The sequence below is a fragment of the Tursiops truncatus genome, chromosome 10, assembly GCF_011762595.2.
Source record: "Tursiops truncatus isolate mTurTru1 chromosome 10, mTurTru1.mat.Y, whole genome shotgun sequence".
Taxonomy (NCBI): domain Eukaryota; kingdom Metazoa; phylum Chordata; class Mammalia; order Artiodactyla; family Delphinidae; genus Tursiops; species Tursiops truncatus.
In genome coordinates, this window is record NC_047043.1 from 31668033 (window position 1) to 31686361 (window position 18329).

Here is an 18329-nt window from a genome sequence, read left to right on the forward strand (position 1 = left end):
CGCTTCCGGTGCCAGGAGGAGGGAGACGGAAAGGGCGGAGGAGGAGGTGCCGCGCGTCGCCGAGGTGGCACCGGCGGCTCCGCCCCGGCGCTCTCCCAGGGCCCCTAGCTTTCCGCTGGGCCTGGCGGAAATGAGCGGCGGCTCCGGGCGGGCGGGCGACGGGCCCCCAGAGCTAGGCGGGCGGCGCCGCTGGTTGGGGACAGGCCCCGCCCCGCCAGGCCCCGGAGGCCGCAGACCTGCGCGGAGGCCGGGAGCTGACGGCGCCACGCCCCCAGAGCGTTCGATCCCGCGCGCCACGCCCCCTGCGGCCGCCTGGCCTGCGGAAACACGCCCCCTCCCGCCTCTACGCCTCGACCCCTTCGGGGGGCCCAGGCGGGGCCCAAATCTCCGCCAGCGCTGCCGCCATAGTCTGCGCCGCGTCCTTAGCTCGGCGAAGGACAGGCCTCACGCCGGGACCCCCATCGACTTCTGAGGTGGCCACAGCCCCGCCGCGGCCCCCTGCCCCGAGTCCGGGTTTTCCTCCGCCCACTCGCCCACCGGGCCTCGCGCCCCCGATTCCGCCGCGCCTCGGGATTCTTGTTTATCTGGCCTAGCCCCCTCCCCCGCACCTTGCCGCGCGCCCCTGGCTTCTCCTGTCTTCGACCCGGTCCTACAAGCCTCGCGCCCCTCACCCATCGGGTCTCCTGTGCACCCTGTTCGGGGCCTCACGTCGCCCCCACTGGCCTTGGCTGCTTAAGCGCCTCCAATCTTGGGCGCCTCCAGCCTACCAGCAGCCCCTTCTCCCAGCCCGTCGCGCCCTGCACCCTCACTCCACCACCAGGTGTCTGGGTCTTTTGCCCCTGCAGACTCACTCTCCGATGCTTCAGTCATTGGAGCTAGCACCCCTTCCCATAGTCACTCGGGGTCTCGATCCCCAACTCCCCAAAACACACCCACCCCTCTGGGCTTCGCATACCCCCTTCTCAGGTCTGCTGGCGCCTGTCCCAGGGCCCTGGGATTCACTTTAATTCTAAGGCTGCCCTGCCTCCACTGTCCCCTTTCCTCTGCTCCAAACCAACTCGCTCCATGCTGCATGCAGGGCCTTGGAGCCTCCTTTTAGCCCCCAAATTTTGAGTTCTTTCAGAACAAACACCCCAGTGTTCCTCTGCGTAGGCCTGGCCCCACCCAGCATGCAGCAGGCAACTCCTGGGCCCTACTTTACCCCACCCAGCCCGACAGCTGTTGCCACATTTGCTGTCCCAACTTCTGGGTGTCCTTGATTTTCTGACCTCCCCTCTCACTCTAGCTTGCCTATTCTCTTTTCCTTGTGTTGCCAGGTGCCAGGATGGTGGGGGAACTCCGCTACAGGGAATTCAGGGTGCCCTTGGGGCCCGGCTTGCATGCCTATCCTGATGAGCTGATACGCCAGCGAGTGGGCCATGATGGGCATCCTGAGTACCAGATCCGCTGGCTCATCCTCCGGCGTGGGGATGACGGGGAAGGGGGTTCTAACCAAGTTGACTGCAAGGCTGAGCACATCCTGCTATGGATGTCCAATGACGAGATCTATGCCAACTGCCACAAGATGCTGGGCGAAGATGGCCAGGTCATCGGGCCTTCCCAGGAGACAGCAGGGGAGGCTGGAGCCCTGGACAAATCTGTGCTGGGGGAGATGGAAACCGATGTGAAGTCTCTGATTCAGAGGGCCCTTCGGCAGCTGGAGGAATGTGAGGGCACCATTCCTCCCGCCCCTCTGCTTCACACTGTCCATGTGCTCAGCGCCTACGCCAGCATTGAGCCCCTCACGGGCGTCTTCAAAGACCCAAGGGTCCTGGACTTGCTCATGCACATGCTCAGTAGTCCCGATTATCAAATTCGCTGGAGCGCAGGCCGGATGATACAAGCCCTGGCTTCCCATGATGCTGGTGAGGGGCAGTGTGGGGAGGAAAGGGGAGCAGGACAGGGACTGGGTCAGCTTAGCGTCTCACAGGTCCCTGTGACAGAAGCCTCTGATCTCATCAGTACGTAAATGATTCTGTTGCCCTTGTCTTAGGATTGGAAGAAAAGGAGGTGGGATGGTGAGTGTGGGCATCTCGGCAGAAAGGGGAGACTGAATCCTCAAGAACTTCCTATTAACTGTCTTTCTATGCAGAGGAAGAGTTTAGACTATTAGATTATTGCATATGAGACAGTAATAGGATAGGATAAGATAGTAAGTTTTGGCTTTTGAAGCAAATCAGCAAATCATGTCATTCTTAGTGTGTGGCAGCAGAAGGAGTGAGAGAGTAGAGCGTCTAAGAGAGATGCCTGGGAAGGGCAAGGTTAGGGAGCTGTTACTGATTGGGTTGTGGGTTACAGGGACCCGGACCCAGATCCTTCTGTCACTGAGCCAGCAGGAGGCCATTGAGAAACACCTGGATTTTGACAGCCGCTGTGCTCTGCTGGCACTGTTTGCACAGGCCACGCTCTCTGAACATCCCATGTCTTTCGAGGGCATTCAGCTGCCACAGGTATTCTGTGCGGAGTGTTGGGAGGTGGCTGTGGACAAAATCTAGGGATCAGGCCTTTGCACCTGTCCACAGAGGACAGTGTGGAAAGAGGCACTAAAGCTGGAGCAAGGGGGACATAGGTCAAAGATTGTGTCCTACAGGTCCCAGGAAGGCTGCTCTTCTCCCTGGTGAAGCGCTATTTGCACGTCACCTCCCTCCTGGATCAGTTGAATGACAGTGCTGTGGAACCAGGAGCCCAGAGCTCCACTCCCGAGGAGTTGAGTGGGGAGAGGGGTCGGCTGGAGCTGGAGTTCAGCATGGCCATGGGCACCCTGATCTCGGAGCTGGTACAGGCCATGCGCTGGGACTGGGCCTCGAGCAGACAGGGGCCCTCGGCACGGCCCTCCTGTTCCATCTTCCAGCCCCAGCTGGCAGATGCAGGCCCGGGGCACCCACCTGCCCAGGCCCTGCCCTCCCTTAGGAGGTCAAGGCGGTTTCGCCCTCGCTCTGAGTTCGCAAGTGGCAATACCTATGCCTTGTACGTGCGGGACGCGCTGCAGCCGGGCATGCGAGTGCGGATGCTGGACGATTACGAGGAGATCAGTGCTGGGGACGAGGGCGAGTTCCGGCAGAGCAACAGTGGCGTGCCCCCTGTGCAGGTGAGCAGAGCGCGGTGGCGGGCCACCGTTGGGGGTCTGTCTTGGGTGGGGCATAGCTGGGGCTTCAAGCTGGGGCCTCTGGCGGGCCACTCAAAGCGAAAACCCTCAGTAAGCTGGGTATGGTAAAAGGGGGTCAGCAATTGAGAGGGGAGCCGTTTGGAGGGCTGAGAAAATCTGCCTTTAGGAGACTCTGAGGTCAGGAGGACTCACTCCCAGGAAGAAGACTGATACAGCAAGACCATCCCAAAGGTCAAGTTCAGGAAGACAGTGTGGTTAAGGCCAGGAGGAAGTGTGGGGCATAAGCCACCAAGGATAGGTGAGGGGAGAGAGCCTGTTCCCGTTTGGGGAAGGCATCCTTTGCGTGCGTGTACGTGTTCTCCATATACCACAGGTTTTGCTCTTTAGAGGTTTTTCCACACCTGGCCAGGTGGTCACCCTGAGGGCTGTGAGGGCTGTGTGTCCCCATCATCGGGCCACAGCCAGTCATTAGGTGAGCTCTCTTCCCCTTCCCTCTCTTTTTTCCCATATCCCCCAGGTGTTGTGGGAGTCAACAGGCCGCACCTATTGGGTACACTGGCACATGCTGGAGATTCTGGGCTTTGAAGAAGACATCGAAGACGTGGTTGAGGCTGATGAGTACCAGGGGGCAGCGGTCAGTGGAGCTGTGGGTGTAGGTGAGCCCAGAGGGGAAGCAGGGATCAACTCTATGCAGAGGAGCGGCGGTCTGGCTGGGCGGGCAGTGACGTCCCTGTGCCCCTCTCATTTCCACAGCCCTGCCCTCCTGGCGGTGGAAGCCCATGGCAGAGCTCTACGCCGTGCCCTGCGTGCTGCCTGAGGATGAGGACGCTGAGGAGAGTGAACACCTGAGCCAGGCCGAGTGGTGGGAGCTCCTCTTCTTCATCAAGAAGCTGGACGGACCCGACCATCAGGAGGTTCTCCAGATCCTCCAGGAGAACCTTGATGGGGAGGTAGAGCTGCCCAGAGACACACAGAGGTTGGAGGGCTGGACTGTGACAGAGCATTTGGAAGACTCGGGATGGGAAGTGGAGGGTGATAGCATGAGGGCTGCAGGGGAGGGGTCTAGGATGTTCGGAGATGTTGGCGAGCTGTTCGGGAGGCGCCCCCATGAGAGACTGGGGATGGAGAAGGTGTATGCAGAACTCCTTTCCCCTGGCAAGTGCCTCTGGAGCCTCTGCGCCGGCAGAGCCGCCTGCAGTGAGAGCTTCTCCCCGATGACAGATTCTGGATGACGAGATCCTGGCCGAGCTGGCAGTGCCCATGGAGTTGGCCCAGGACCTGCTGCTGGCTCTGCCACAGCGACTCGATGACAGCGCTCTCAGGGACCTGCTCAACTGCCATGTCTACAGGAAATACGGGCTCGAGGCCCTGGCAGGGCAGCTGGCCTACCCATCCCTGCTGGAAGCCCAGGCCCAGCCTCAGGAATCAGCAGATGCAGCCAGAGTGGAAGGTGGGGTGCCAAACAGACAGCAGCTCTGCACACTGGCCTCTGGGAGGGCATTAGCCTGGGAGAGACGTCTGTGCTGGTTTTTGTGCAAATCCTGTCTGGAAGAGATGGCACTTTAGGAAGAATCTGAAATTTCGAGATAAGCAGTGCATGGAGAAGCAGACATTGTCCTCCCTCCAAAGTATGAAGGAGAGTGTCAAGTTAGAACATTGCAAGAAATTTGAAGCCTTGAAAGCCCTCACATTGAATTTTTTCTATTGTAGAGAAAAACAGATTATTGCATGCTTCCAGATATAGGGAAATGTTCTGCTATTTGCAGATAGGAAGCTCCTTTGCTATTTTGAGAATACAAAATCAAAAGTTTGTCATGAAGCTGTCTTAAAAGTACATTAAGAGGGCTTCCCTGGTGGCGCACTGGTTGAGAGTCCGCCTGCTGATGCAGGGGACACGGGTTCGTGCCCCGGTCCGGGAAGATCCCACATGCCGTGAAGTGGCTAGGCCCGTGAGCCATGGCCACTGAGCCTGCGCGTCCGGAGCCTGTGCTCCGCGACGGGAGAGGCCACAACAGTGAGAGGCCTGCGTACTGCAAAAAAAAAAAAGTACATTAAGAGATGCTATGAGATCCCCAAAACCTGGCGTTTAGGGGGGAAGAAATGTAAAATATTTTTGGGAGAAATGAGGAAACAAGAGTTGAGAGTTATGAATGTCTCTCCTTTTATGATCTTTCACGTCACTAACAATGGCCAACTCTTGTGACTTCTCCTTTCCTGTAGCAAAAGAAGCCCCGACTCAGTGCCCCAACACTCCCCTGCAGCATCTGGTGGAGGGTTACGGTCTGGCTGGGAAAATCTTCCTGGATCTGGAGCAAGCTCTCAGCTCAGAGGGGCCCCAGGAGAGCGAGGTCAAGCCACTCCTGCTGCAACTGCAGCGGCAGCCCCAGCCCTTCCTCGCGCTGATGCGGAGCCTTGACGCTCCCGTGGCCAACAAGGCCCTGCACCTGGCCGTTCTGAGGTGAGGGGGTGGTGAGGGGCGCTGCTGGGCAGAGGGGTCTCTGAGGCAGGCTGCACATCTCTCTCCTACTGCCCCCTGCTCCCCAGAATCCTGATGCGGCTGGTGGACTTTCCCGAGGCATTGCTGCTCCCCTGGCATGAGGCCATGGACGCCTGCATGGCCTGCCTGCGGTCCCCAGACACTGACCGAGAGGTACCCCTGCCCTGCCCTGAGGAGATACTGAGAGGGGGAGGATACCAGGCAGCTTCTGGCAAGGCAGACCCCCGGGCAGGGCTCGAGAGGGCACCATGGAGCCTTTGTGCTCTTGGTTTGGGTTTCATTTTTAAAATTGAATTGTAGTTTTAAAAATAGGTTGTACGTTCACACAGTTCACAAATCAAAACAATATAACAAGGTAGAAACAAAATTCTCACTCCCACCTGAGTCCCTGTCCTCCCAATGCCACCCATATGCCCCTTACAAATGGTAACCATTTGTGTTAATTTATGTATCTTTCCTGTATTTTATTTTGCAGATATAACCCAAATGGGGGATCTTATTTGCCATATCTTTTGTTACATAAAGGATGATATCTATATTACATTAAGAGCCTCAGTGGCTCCTGTTTGGCTGGGCCTGTGAAGGAAAGGGGGGTGAAGGAGGCAGAGGGGACCATCACATCCCAGAGTCCCTTGCCACAGAGCGCTCCTGAGCACAGAAGGCTTGGGAAGCGGTCAGAGAACTAGGGTCATGGAGGCAGCGGGTGTCTGCAGCACACACCTTTGGCGGCTACCCAGATTTTAGCTCTGTGGTGGGCTTACTGAGTGTCCACACATACATCTGGTCCCTCTCGGCCCCCTCTTTGCTGTCACGTGTCTGTGCTTGGGAGCTGAGCATCTCATAACACAGCCCCACAGCTGGTTCTTGTGACAGCTGGGCCTGAAAAGAAACAACCGGGGATGCCCCCTGCACCTATTGCCAGCGTAATCAGTAGTCAAGACCCCCAGGGTCCAGGGCACCTCTTGGCTTTTCCATTGCAGTTTGTTTGGTTCTCTAATTCCACCGAGCCCTCATGTCTCCTCATCCTTGTCTTTACTTCCTCACTCTGTGAACTGCAGTAGCCCTGGCACCCAGCACACAGTAGGTGTGTAGTCAGTACTACTGAAGACGCTTGTGGTCTGTCCCCTTTATCCACCTCCCCCTGCCTCCTTCCCAGGTGCTCCAGGAGCTGATCCTCTTCCTGCACCACCTGGCCTCGGTGAGCAGGGACTATGCCGTGGTGCTGAATCAGCTGGGAGCCCGAGATGCCATCTCCAAAGCCCTGGAAAAGCACCTGGGAAAGCTGGAGCTGGCTCAGGAGCTGCGAGACATGGTGTTCAAGTGTGAGAAGCATGCGCACCTGTACCGGAAACTCACCACCAACATCCTGGGAGGCTGTATCCAGGTCAGGAGGGAGGGCAGGGGGAAGCCTTTGGGTTCACAGCTGGGTAAGAGTATGACACCCAAGCAGTGGCAGGGGAAGGGGCTGTGTTCCTGAAGTTGGAAGGCAGGTGAATCTAGTGAACCTGGGGGCGTTTGTTCCTGGCCCCGCTTTCCCAGCTGCTCCTGCTCTGCCAGTGTTACGGAGTTAGTCCCGCTGCTGCTGGGGTTTTTCCTCCACGTGCGTTTCCATGTTCCTGCCCCCTCCCCGCACCCCTTCTCTCCGATGTCCGGGCTGCAGATGGTGCTGGGCCAGATCGAAGACCACAGACGAACGCACCGCCCCATCAACATCCCCTTCTTTGACGTGTTCCTCAGATACCTGTGCCAGGGTTCGTGCCTGTCCCCCCGTCACCCCGCGTCCCCACACCTCCGTGTGTTTTCCCTCCACACCTGCCAGGGCTGTGACCGCCACCCCTTCCCGCCTGCCCGCAGGCTCCAGCGTGGAGGTGAAGGAGGACAAGTGCTGGGAGAAGGTGGAGGTGTCCTCCAACCCGCACCGGGCCAGCAAGCTGACGGACCGCAACCCCAAGACCTACTGGGAGTCCAGCGGCAGCACCGGCTCCCACTACATCACCCTACACATGCAACAGGGCGTCCTCGTCAGGTAACGTGCTCCACGCCTGTGCCTAGACACACACCCAGGCTGTCCTGTGACTTCCCTGCCGTTTGTCTTGGGGAAGCACCCACACCCCCCTGAAGGTGACCAGAGTCCCCTCGGCTGTGTCTGTGAGAACACGACTGGATCCGGTTCCGATTGGTCCCTCTGCCCTGCTCCCAGGCAGCTGGCTCTGCTGGTGGCTGGCGAAGACTCAAGCTACATGCCGGCCAGGGTGGTGGTGTTCGGGGGCGACAGCGCCACCTCCCTTAACACGGAACTCAACTCGGTAGGGACCCCTGTGCCATTAGGCCACCCCTCAAGGGATCCACCCTCCTGCCCAGACCCCAAAATGCCTATATTCCTCCCTGCTTTGAGCCCCATAGTAGATGAAGTCCATCCCTGTGCCCGTGTGGCAGCATCAGGCCCTGAGCAGTGAGGGTGGCATTAGGACCCCTCGGTCAGGACCCCCCAGGGCTGGGGGAGGGAGGGACACAGCAGGCAACAGGAGCAGACTAGGGTTCTTTCAGCACTCCCATCCACACGCGTGATGGCGCTCTCTGCCTGCCACCCCCTTGCCACCAGGTGAACGTGATGCCCTCCGCCAGCCGGGTGGTCCTCCTGGAGAACCTGAACCGCTTCTGGCCTGTCATCCAGATCCGCATAAAGCGCTGCCAGCAGGTGGGGCCGCGGGAGGGGGGCAGCCGTGGGCAGGAGGCTCTGCGGCCTGTAACCATTGCAGATCTTGGGCCACCTCTCCAGCCCCTCCTGAGGAGAGTATGGGGCCGGCGGAAATGGGCCTTTGCACATTGCAGGGCGGCATCGACACGCGCATTCGGGGATTAGAGGTCCTGGGCCCCAAGCCCACGTTCTGGCCGGTGTTCCGGGAGCAGCTGTGTCGCCACACACGCCTCTTCTACATGGTCAGGGCGCAGGCTTGGAGCCAGGACATCGCGGAGGACCGCAGGAGCCTCCTGCACCTGAGCTCTAGGTGTGTGTGAGTGCGTGTGTACCTGTGTGTGTGAGAGGGGTAGCTGGCGATCTTAGGCTGGTGGACTCTTAGGCCTAAGGACTCACTTAGGCCTCCAGCCCCCAACACCTTCCTCCCCACTCTTCTCCCCAGACTCAACGGGGCTCTACGTCAGGAGCAGAATTTTGCCGATCGCTTCCTCCCAGACAGTGAAGCTGCCCGAGCACTGGGCAAGACCTGCTGGGAGGCCCTGGTCAGCCCCCTGGTGCAGAACATCACCTCCCCCGGTAACTGTCCCTGCCCCTGGCCCCTTTACTATCCCGTTGCTCGGCCCTGCTCATCAGCCCCTTCTTGCTCTGGCCTAGAGCCACCTGGGTTATGCTCTTGGCCCTATGGATACCTGCATTCATTCAGTACCCCCAAGCCCCCTCTTCACAGCCCAGGGGCCGCCTCCTTTTCCGTGTCTCCCGGCTGCCAGCTGACACCACATGGTCAGGAGGGACCTCGCTACCTCCCTTGCCATATCGCTCTGTCCTGCTGCTCTTTCTTGGCACTGCTGTCCAGCCCAGCTTCCCCACTGCCCTGGAGACATGCCCTGCCTTGGCTTGTTTTTCCCCCGCCTCCAGATGAGGATGGTGTCAGCCCCCTGGGCTGGTTGCTGGACCAGTACCTGGAGTGTCGGGAGGCTGCCCACAACCCGCAGAGCCGCGCAGCAGCTTTCTCCTCACGAGTGCGCCGCCTCACCCACCTGCTGGTGCATGTGGAGCCCTGCGAGGCAGCCCCTCCAGTGGTGGCCGCTCCTCGGCCCAGTGAGTGCTGGGGGCTCAGGCGGGAGCTCGGTTGGGGGCCTTCCCTCCCCCAACTCACATACTACAGGTGTCTGTCCCTCCTCACCCCCCGCTCCCTGCATGCTCAAGCTGTTCATCTTCTGGTTTGTGTCACCCCCACCTGGGAGCATCATTTTGGGTGGCAGAATGTCAGGAAAGAACCCTAGGCTCACCCTCGAATAGGGACCCGGGGGCTGAGGGCTGCCACCGCCTTGCCTCTGCCCCTTCCCCTGTCTCCACAGAGGGCAGAAACAGAAGCCATGACTGGAGCTCCCTGGCCACCCGGGGGCTTCCTGGCAGCATCATGAGAAACCTGACCCGCTGCTGGCGGGCAGTGGTGGAGGAGCAGGTGGGCAGGAACGGTGGAGGGGGGGCGGGGAGGGAGGGTGGAACCGTGCCGTTGGTTTGTTGGGTTGCCCTACACTGCCGCCCCTTCCCACCCTCCAGGTCAGCAGTTTTCTGACCTCACACTGGCGGGATGATGACTTTGTGCCCCGCTACTGCGAACACTTCAGTAATCTGCAGAAGTCAAGCTCCGAGCTGTTTGGGCCACGGGCAGCCTTCTTGCTGGCGCTGCAGAATGGCTGTGCTGGTGCCCTGCTGAAGCTCCCTTTCCTCAGAGCTGCCCACGTAAGCCTCCCATCCGCCCCTCCCCTGGGGCCTCTCCCCCAAAACTCTCCCTTCCCCTTCTCAGAATGGCCCACCCTTCCATTCCCACGCAACAAGGAGCATGTACAATACTAATGTAGAACCATGTTATCAAAAATTCAAAAAAACAGGAATACCCTGGTGGTCCAGTGGTTAGGACTCTGCACTTTCACTGCTGTGGGCCCAGGTTCCATCCCTGGTCGGGGAACTAAGTTCCCATAAGCCATGCCCACAGCGCCCCCCTCCACCCCGCAAAAAAAAAAGGAAGGTAAAAGAAAGAAATGACCCGCTTTGTACCATCCTAATACATCTCGGCATACTTTCTTCTACTTGTGTGCTTGATTTCACATAGTTTATTCACAAGTAGCTAAAATGCTTTATCCTGTTTTCTTTTGACCCTTACATGAAAAGCCATTTTCAGTGTTGCTGCTTGTCTTCAAATTTTGGTATAAATTCCATCCAATAGATGTATCAATACTATAATTTACTCCACCATTCCTGTCATTCCACAAATATTTAATAGGCACTTACAATGTGTCAGGCACTGAGATAAGACCTGAAGATAGATGAAATCCCTTCCCTCAAAGTTTACAGTCTCCTAGAGAAGATGCACAGTTAAGCAGAGTGCCTTGGTAAGCAGAGAACAGCGAAGTGGGAGCCAGAAGCATGGCTGTAACAACGTGGTGTGACCATCTTTGTGCACATAACTTACAGGAATACCTCCTTTTATTGCTCTTCGCTTTATTGTGCTTTGCAAATAATGCATTTTTTGGCAAATTGAAGGTTTGTGGCAACCCTGTGTTGTCAGGTGATGGTCAGCATTTCTTAGCAATAAAGTATTGTTTAAGGTATGTACGCTGTTTTTTAGGCATAATGCTATTGCACACTTAATACACTATGGTATAATGTAAACATCCTTTTGTATGCGCTGGGAAACCAGAAAATTTGCGTGACTTGCTTTATTGCGGTGGCAAACCCGCCATATCTCTGAGGTGTGCTTGTGTCTCCTTGCATTGAGTTACTATTGTTAGTTTGATTTTAGACATGCTAAATGTGAAAAAAACAGTTTTCAGGGCTTCCCTGGTGGCACAGTGGTTGAGAATCTGCCTGCTAATGCAGGGGACACGGGTTCGAGCCCTGGTCTGGGAGGATCCCACATGCCGCAGAGCAACTAGGCCCGTGAGCCACAACTATTGAGCCTGCGTGTCTGGAGCCTGTGCTCCGCAACAAGAGAGGCCACGATAGTGAGAGGCCTGCGCACCGCGATGAAGAGTGGCCCCCACTTGCCACAGCTAGAGAAAGCCCTCGCACAGAAACGAAGACCCAACACAGGAAAAATAAATTAATTAATTAATAAACTCCTACCCCCAACATCTTCTTTAAAAAACAAACAAAAAACAGTTTTCATCATTTTAGTATTGTTAATGTACGCAGTTGTTAATGATTTTATAAGAGTTTTATAAAATCGCTGACCAGTTGATGAACCTGCTGGCCATTCATATCTCCTTCCTCAGACCCTCCCCCTGTTCCCACTCACCTCCTCCGTTCTCTCCTTCATAGTTTTCCTGTGCTCTCCCCACTGCCCAGGTAAGCGAGCAGTTTGCGCGGCACATCGACCAGCGGATCCAGGGCAGCCGGATCGGTGGGGCCCGGGGGATGGAGATGCTGGCCCAACTGCAGCGATGCCTGGAAACGGTCCTGATCTTCTCTGGCCTGGAGATAGCCACCACTTTCGAGCATTACTACCAGTGAGTGTGGACCAAGGGAGTGGGAGGTGGGGGGACGCAGGATGACGGGCAGGGCCAGCCCTTGGGGCTGGGAGGCCGGGTTCCCGGCAGGCTGGAGTCCCGGAGCCGGGGGGCCATGCCGAGCCCCCACACTGAGGCTCGGCCTGGGCTGTGCGCGCTGCAGGCACTACATGGCGGACCGTCTCCTGAGCGTGGGCTCGAGCTGGCTGGAGGGGGCCGTGCTGGAGCAGATCGGCCCCTGCTTCCCCAACCGCCTCCCCCAGCAGATGTTGCGGAGCCTGAGCACCTCGGAGGAGCTGCAGCGCCAGTTCCACGTGTACCAGCTCCAGCGGCTTGATCAGGAACTCCTGAAGCTGGAGGACACAGAGAAGAAAATACAGGTGGGCGCTGGGGAAGGGAATTAGCAAGTGGGAGGGTGGGAGGCACAGAGAGAGGCATGGGGCAGACCAGAGGAGCCGCTGGCTTTGGGGCGCCCTGTGTTCCGTCGTCTTCAGGTGAGCCACGAGGCCAGCGGCAGGGGGCACGAGAGAGGGACCGGAGAGGAAGCTGAGCTGGAAGCTGGGGCAGCATCGGCGGCCGGCGGGGCGGGAGAGGAGGCAGCGGAGGAGGAGGATGAGAACGAGGACCTTTACTATGAAGGGGCGATGCCAGAAGTGTCTGTGCTCGTCCTGTCACCACGCTGCTGGCCCACTGCCTCCATCTGCCACACGCTCAACCCCAGAACCTGCCTGCCTGCCTACCTGAGGGGCACCTTGAACCGATACTCCAACTTCTACAACAAGAGTGAGCAGTGGGCCAAGAGAACTGGGGGCTGGGACACCGGGAAAGAACCTGGGCTTGGGGGTGACCCCTGGGGCTGGCAGCCTTCACGGGGTAGATTTGAGGAAAAGGGCAGGAGCTTAGGTTCGGGGTGGGGCTACAGGCAGCAGATCCCCAGCCTGTTGTCTTTTCTGTCTTTAAAATGAGAGCCAGGACTCCCTTTGTGGGTGGTGGGGAGGATGGAGGCAGGAGGCACCTGAGACCACCAGAGAGTGGTGGGTGTCTCGTTCCTGGTCAGTCATCGTAACCTAAGCTCCCCAGTGGGGGCTGATCCTGGGCTGGGCAGCGACAAAGGAAAGGGGGTTAGACTTAGACCCTGCCCTCAGGGAGCTCCTACACTCCTGGGGGAGACGTTTCCAGTTTGATGAGAGCCCCAGTCCTTCCTCACTTCATGGTTTTGTCTCCCTTAAAAATTGGGGAACTCCTCGAAGGCACTGATCACAGCCTGCCTGGCACAGGGTGGGCTCCCCTTACTCAGCAGGCAGACACAGAGAGGGCTGAGCTCTGGAAGCTCAGACCAGGAACCACAGTGTCCAGAAACACTGGGCCCCAGACTCTGCAGAGATTAACGGGGACAAAGCTCCACCGATGGTGCGTCCTCACCAGCCCCCCTGACTCCCTCCTCCTCCCTGACACTCAGGTCAGAGCTACCCTGCCCTAGAGCAGGCCCCGCAGAGGCGACTGCAGTGGACATGGCTGGGCCGGGCTGAACTGCAGTTTGGGGACCAGACGCTGCATGTGTCCACCGTGCAGATGTGGCTGCTGCTGCATCTCAATGAGCTGAAGGTGGCCCAGCCCCTCACGCCTCCCTGCTCTCTCCCACCTGTCCTTCCTTTCCTTCCCTCCACCCTCTCTGCTCCACCTCCTGGGGAGGCCCTGATGCTTCCCTTCTCTTCCTAAGGCCGTCTCCGTGGAGAGTCTGCTGGCGCTCTCGGGGCTGTCTCCAGACATGCTGAATCAGGCAGTTGGGCCTCTTACCTCTTCAAGGGGCCCCCTGGACCTTCACGAGACAAAAGATGCCCCAGGAGGTCTGTACTTAGGGCCCCGGGGCCTCTGCCCTGAGCTGGGGCCAGCGTCCTCGAGGCCCCCTCCCACCAAGTGACCAGCGCTTATTTCAGGGGTGCTCAAGATTCGAGATGGTAGCGAGGAACCCAGGCCTCGGAGGGGCAACGTGTGGCTCATCCCAGCTCAGACATACCTGAAAGCTGAGGACGAAGAGGGCCGGAACTTGGAGAAGAGACGGAACCTTCTCAACTGCCTCATTGTCCGAATCCTCAAGGCCCATGGGGACGAGGGCCTGCACGTTGACCAGCTTGTCTGCCGGGTAGGCGGGGGTGGGTGTTGGGTGAGGAGGCTTTGCCGGGGGCAGGGGGCAGTCCACAGGAGGAGATGGATCCACATTTGAAGTCCCTGGCTCACTGTAGAGCCTCTAGTGGGTGAGGAGTGGGGCTGGGGTGCCCCTCATGGCCTCGCTGTCCCGGGGCTGGGAGCTAGAGGTACGGTAAGCTGGGCGGCTGATGTATCGTTTCTCCTCCCCGCTCCATACCAGGTGCTGGAAGCTTGGCAGAAGGGCCCGTGTCCTCCCAGGGGCTTGGTTAGCAGCCTTGGCAGGGGGTCCACCTGCAGCAGTGCTGATGTCCTCTCCTGTGTCTTGCACCTCCTGGGCAAGGGCACAGTGAGACGCCAGGATGACCGGCCCCAGATGCTGTCCTACGCAGTCCCCGTGACTGTGATGGAGCCGCACACCGAGTCCCTGAACCCCGGCTCCTCGGGCCCAAACCCACCCCTCACCTTCCACACCCTGCAGATTCGCTCCCGGGGCGTGCCCTATGCCTCCTGCACAAGCACCCAGAGCTTCTCCACCTTCCGGTAGCCCTGGAGACGGGCTCAGGGTTATGTAGGGCGGCGCTTTCTACAGAATAAAATGCAGCAGTTTGATTACTTGGCCTGTGTGGTGACTGCGAGGGAGCTGACAGGGACAGGGGCTTTCCTGGCTGGAAGGGGAGAAGAGCCCTCCGCTCTGAGGCAGTCTCATGAGGAGAGACTCATGAGGAGTCTCTCTTCGGGTGAGGATGGCAGGCTGGGGAGGAGGGTAGAGGGAGCCGGGTGTGACTGAGCATCCCCCTCCTGGCCGGGGGATAAAGTGGACTCCGGGGATGGGTCTTCTCGGAGGGTATGTGGTCAGTAGTGCTTTCACCTTGGCAGGGTGGCGATTCAAGCCCACCTTGCCACGCGCTGGATGGCTTGCAACTTCGGCAGATCATCCAGCAGGGCTCCATTTCACTTGTTTGTGGAATTGGACAGTCACTATGGGACTCACGTGTGGGAGCCTTTGACATGGTGAAGGCTTTGCCACCAAGTCCCTCTTCTGGCCACCACGCTCAGCAGTGTGGTGCACGGCGCCGTCCCGAGGTAAGGCTGACAAGGGGACGGTGAGGTAAAGGACCCTTGTGGCCACTACAAGCACCCAGGACCCTAACGTGTTCCCCACGGACGCTCTAGGGTCTGGGTTAGAAGCTGACCTAGAAGGATCTGCAGCTCCCACGGGCTCCTCCTCTTTGCCCCTCTCTACTCCCCTGCCTCTGCCCCCCTCTGACTGTGCAGAGCTGCACCCCAGCTAGCTCCAGAGGCAGGCCTGTTGCTCTGTGCTGCCGATTGGCCCCCCAGCCCCACCCACACTGAGGCAGGGTAGGTCGGGCTAGGGGACCCAGTGCCAGGGGTGGAGCTCTGTGTCTGGGCAGGGCCCTTAGCGCAGGAGGGAAGGAGTGACCCAGGCGTCCTGAATCCATGACTAAGTGACTAGGAGAAAGCTACAGAAGAGTCAGGTGGTGGGAGAGGGCACATCGGCCGGAGGGAACTGGGTGCCACCCAGGACTGACATTTGGAATAAAATCTGTAAGGGAAAACACAGCCAGGGCTTGGGAGTCAGGATGCCCAGGATGAGGCAACAAAGCAAAGTGTGGACACAGAGGGCCCCTGCTTGCTTTGCAGTGTGGTGGCCCTGTGGTGCCACTGGTGGTTCTCACATCGGTGGTGGTTCTCACAGCAGAGCCGCCCTGTTGGTCCGTGCTATTCTGAGGCAGCAGACAGGCAGCAGCAGGCTGGGGCAGCAGTGGGCACACTGGAGTTGCTGCACTTTGTCACTTGGTTGCTCCTCCACCTTTGTGCCAGAGATCATGGCCTGTCTCTCTTTCACTGGCCCAGGCCATGTCCTCCTTTTTGAGCCAGCTCTGTGGGGCCAGCGCCTTTTGCTTCTCTGGGTTCTCATGCTCTTTATGAGCCTATCCTTTCCCACAGAAACCCAGAGAGCCCCCGGGCTCTAGTAGCCAGGCCAGCATGCGGCACATGCGGGGACCAGGTGGGACTTTCTCCCACTGCCACCTCCTGTACTGCTGCTGTCCCACGGGCTCTGGTGTGGGCTGAGCTCCAGGCCACTAGTCTCATCCACGGCGTTTGCTCAACCCCTTGTTCGTCCCACTCAGTCACAAAGTCTCCCACAGGGTACCCACCTGCTCATCTGCAATGGACAAACCTCCAACAGTCCTTAAAGGAAGAGCCCACCAGCCATGATGCCAAAACCCTGCACATTCCTGTCCTCAGTCCTGCTCCTACATTGCCCACTGTCCTCCACACAGTCTAACCCCACTTTGATCTGCCTGATCTGGTACCCAAATCCAGCCACCCAGGTGAGCAGTCCTGATTGCCCTTCTCTCACCTGCACCAGTAAAGATCTGAGCCTCCTTCCCTGCCCTCAGGGCTTTCCATCTCTACAGGGCAAACACTTCCTGGCTGACTCGGGATGAAAGTTTGCTTCCCTGATCCCCTTGTGAGACCATCCTCACAGCCTCAATTCCTTATATCCCTTTAGCTGGTTTGCACACCAAGGACCACATAATGATCCCATTTATGTGAAATGTCCCCAAATCGGCAAATCTAGAGACGGAATGTGGTTTAGTGGTTGCCTAGAGTTGGGGGGATTGGGAAGAACTGAGGAGTGACTGCTAGAAGGTACGGGGTTTCTTTTTGGGGTGTCACAAATGTTACAAAATTGTGGTGATGGTCACACAATTCTGTGAATATACTAAAAACCACTGAATTGTACACTTTAAATGGATACACTGTATGGTATGTGAATGATATCTCAACAAAGCTGTTAACAATAAAAACCAGAACCAACCAGACCAACCCACAGCTGCAGCTCAGGGCTCTCCATCTCCTCTGGCTCCTCGTTGAAGGGGAAAAGTAGCAGTTTGGAGGCTTGGGGACCAATACAGCCGTGTGGTGGACATACATTACGGTTTCTTGACTGCCCTTCACCTGAACCCCCTTCTTGTGCTTAGAAACTCCCTACCGCAAACCTAGGGAGAAGGTAGAGCCCACCTCCCACCATATGAAAGACCAGACACTTGGCTTTCCCAGCATCGCCTTTGCAGCCAGGTGACTCGATGCCTCTGCCAGGAATGCCTCAGTCTAGCGCAGAGCAGGGGGAAGTGGGGCACCTCTGGTGTCGGCACTGACATCTTCACGTCGCACTGGTTCCCGCACCGGTAGGGCTTACAGTGCTTTTAACTGCTCTGACTTTATCCCCCACTCCTTTTTTGGAGCTTCTCTCCAGCCTTCTTAGTGTTTCTGTGAGCCCAGTAGTTCAAGTCTATTTCTGCTTTTATCAGCCAGAATCGGTCTTTTGGCTTTAAACTAGGATTGACACATGTGACACTGGGGACCCTGTAGCACTGGCTCCCTCACTCCCTCTGGGACAGGCGAACTATCCTGGTAGCCAGAGCCCTCATCTAACAATCACTGGGAGAAGCGCACTTTATGCATTTCTGTCATTCGAACTACATCTTTTCCCCCATCCCAGAAGCATCAAGCAGTAACAGATGTCTTAGCTTCTAATTCTACCTCTTCCTTTCCCTTACAGCTGCTTTTTATTTTTTAAATTATTATTTTTTTGGCTGCGCCACACAGCACACAGAATTTTAGTTCCCTGACCAGGGAGCCCCCTGCAGTGGAAGCTGGGTCCTAAACATTGGACTGGCAGGGAATTCCCTATAGCTGCTTTTTAGATGTTAATCTTTCTAATGTTCTGTAGTTTTTGTGATTTATCTAGGTCCCCAACCCCACCGTCTGTGATTAACTGGTGTTCCTGATTCTTAGGGTTTATAAATTATCAATTATAATTCTCATCCCCTTTAACATACTCTCTGCTTCTGGAACTCTGATTTGTCTCACATCTCCTCACTCTATCCTCCGTGTTGTTTAACCTCTTTTCCTCAGTTTCCATTTCTCTCTATCCCTGGGCTCCATCTGTGTAACTTCACATCTACTTCCAGTTCATTCTCCTTCTAGGTGTGTCTAATCTGCAGCTTAACCATAAAGTTTCTAACTTCAAATAATATATTTTTCATTAAAAAAATTTTTTTTATCAATCTGGTCCTTTTTGATATTTTTTTCATCAGTCATAGCTTTTCTTTAAATGTAAGTAAAATATTTTGTATTTTATACTTCTAACATCTCAGTCTTTGCTGGTCTGATTCTCTTGCCTGTTGTTCCTAATGACTCTTGCTTATGGGGTTTTTTTTTCCTTGTTTGCTTTGTTTTCACTGTAAGCTTAGATTCCTTGAAATTTTATCTGAAGGAATTCCTTGAGGCCTGGGT

At 57.0% G+C, this 18329-nt stretch overlaps 1 protein-coding gene across 2 annotated transcripts; it reads left to right on the forward strand.

The window, feature by feature from the left end:
• The first annotated feature begins 98 nt into the window (after window positions 1-98).
• On the forward strand, window positions 99-14612 carry CUL7 (cullin 7). 2 transcript variants are annotated; one of them, XM_033864216.2, is made up of 26 exons: window positions 105-473; window positions 1317-1904; window positions 2338-2489; window positions 2630-3127; window positions 3663-3801; window positions 3899-4095; window positions 4367-4595; window positions 5366-5603; window positions 5690-5795; window positions 6799-7026; window positions 7303-7393; window positions 7497-7668; window positions 7843-7948; window positions 8245-8340; window positions 8475-8650; window positions 8783-8916; window positions 9256-9438; window positions 9699-9805; window positions 9904-10086; window positions 11692-11852; window positions 12016-12232; window positions 12347-12635; window positions 13312-13457; window positions 13573-13699; window positions 13790-13995; window positions 14221-14612. In XM_033864216.2, the coding sequence occupies exons 2-26, from the start codon at window positions 1325-1327 to the stop codon at window positions 14542-14544; spliced, it is 5085 nt and encodes a 1694-aa protein (XP_033720107.1). In that variant the 5' UTR covers window positions 105-473; window positions 1317-1324; the 3' UTR covers window positions 14545-14612. The 2 variants fall into 2 exon arrangements, with proteins under 2 accessions (XP_033720108.1, XP_033720107.1); XM_033864217.2 differs by lacking the exons at window positions 13573-13699; window positions 13790-13995; window positions 14221-14612 and having other exon boundaries at window positions 99-473; window positions 12492-12635; window positions 13312-13451.
• Window positions 14613-18329: the final 3717 nt, after the last annotated feature.

What these genes read in the sequence shown, in the direction of transcription:
- CUL7 (XM_033864216.2), top strand. Translation starts at nt 1,325, where the DNA reads ATGGTGGGGGAACTCCGCTACAGGGAATTCAGGGTGCCCTTGGGGCCC. An exon ending in CTGCACCTGGCCGTTCTGAG is followed by an intron (nt 5,604 to 5,689) that starts GTGAGGGGGTGG and finishes CCTGCTCCCCAG; the next exon opens with AATCCTGATGCGGCTGGTGG. An exon ending in ACACAGAGAAGAAAATACAG is followed by an intron (nt 12,233 to 12,346) that starts GTGGGCGCTGGG and finishes CGTCGTCTTCAG; the next exon opens with GTGAGCCACGAGGCCAGCGG.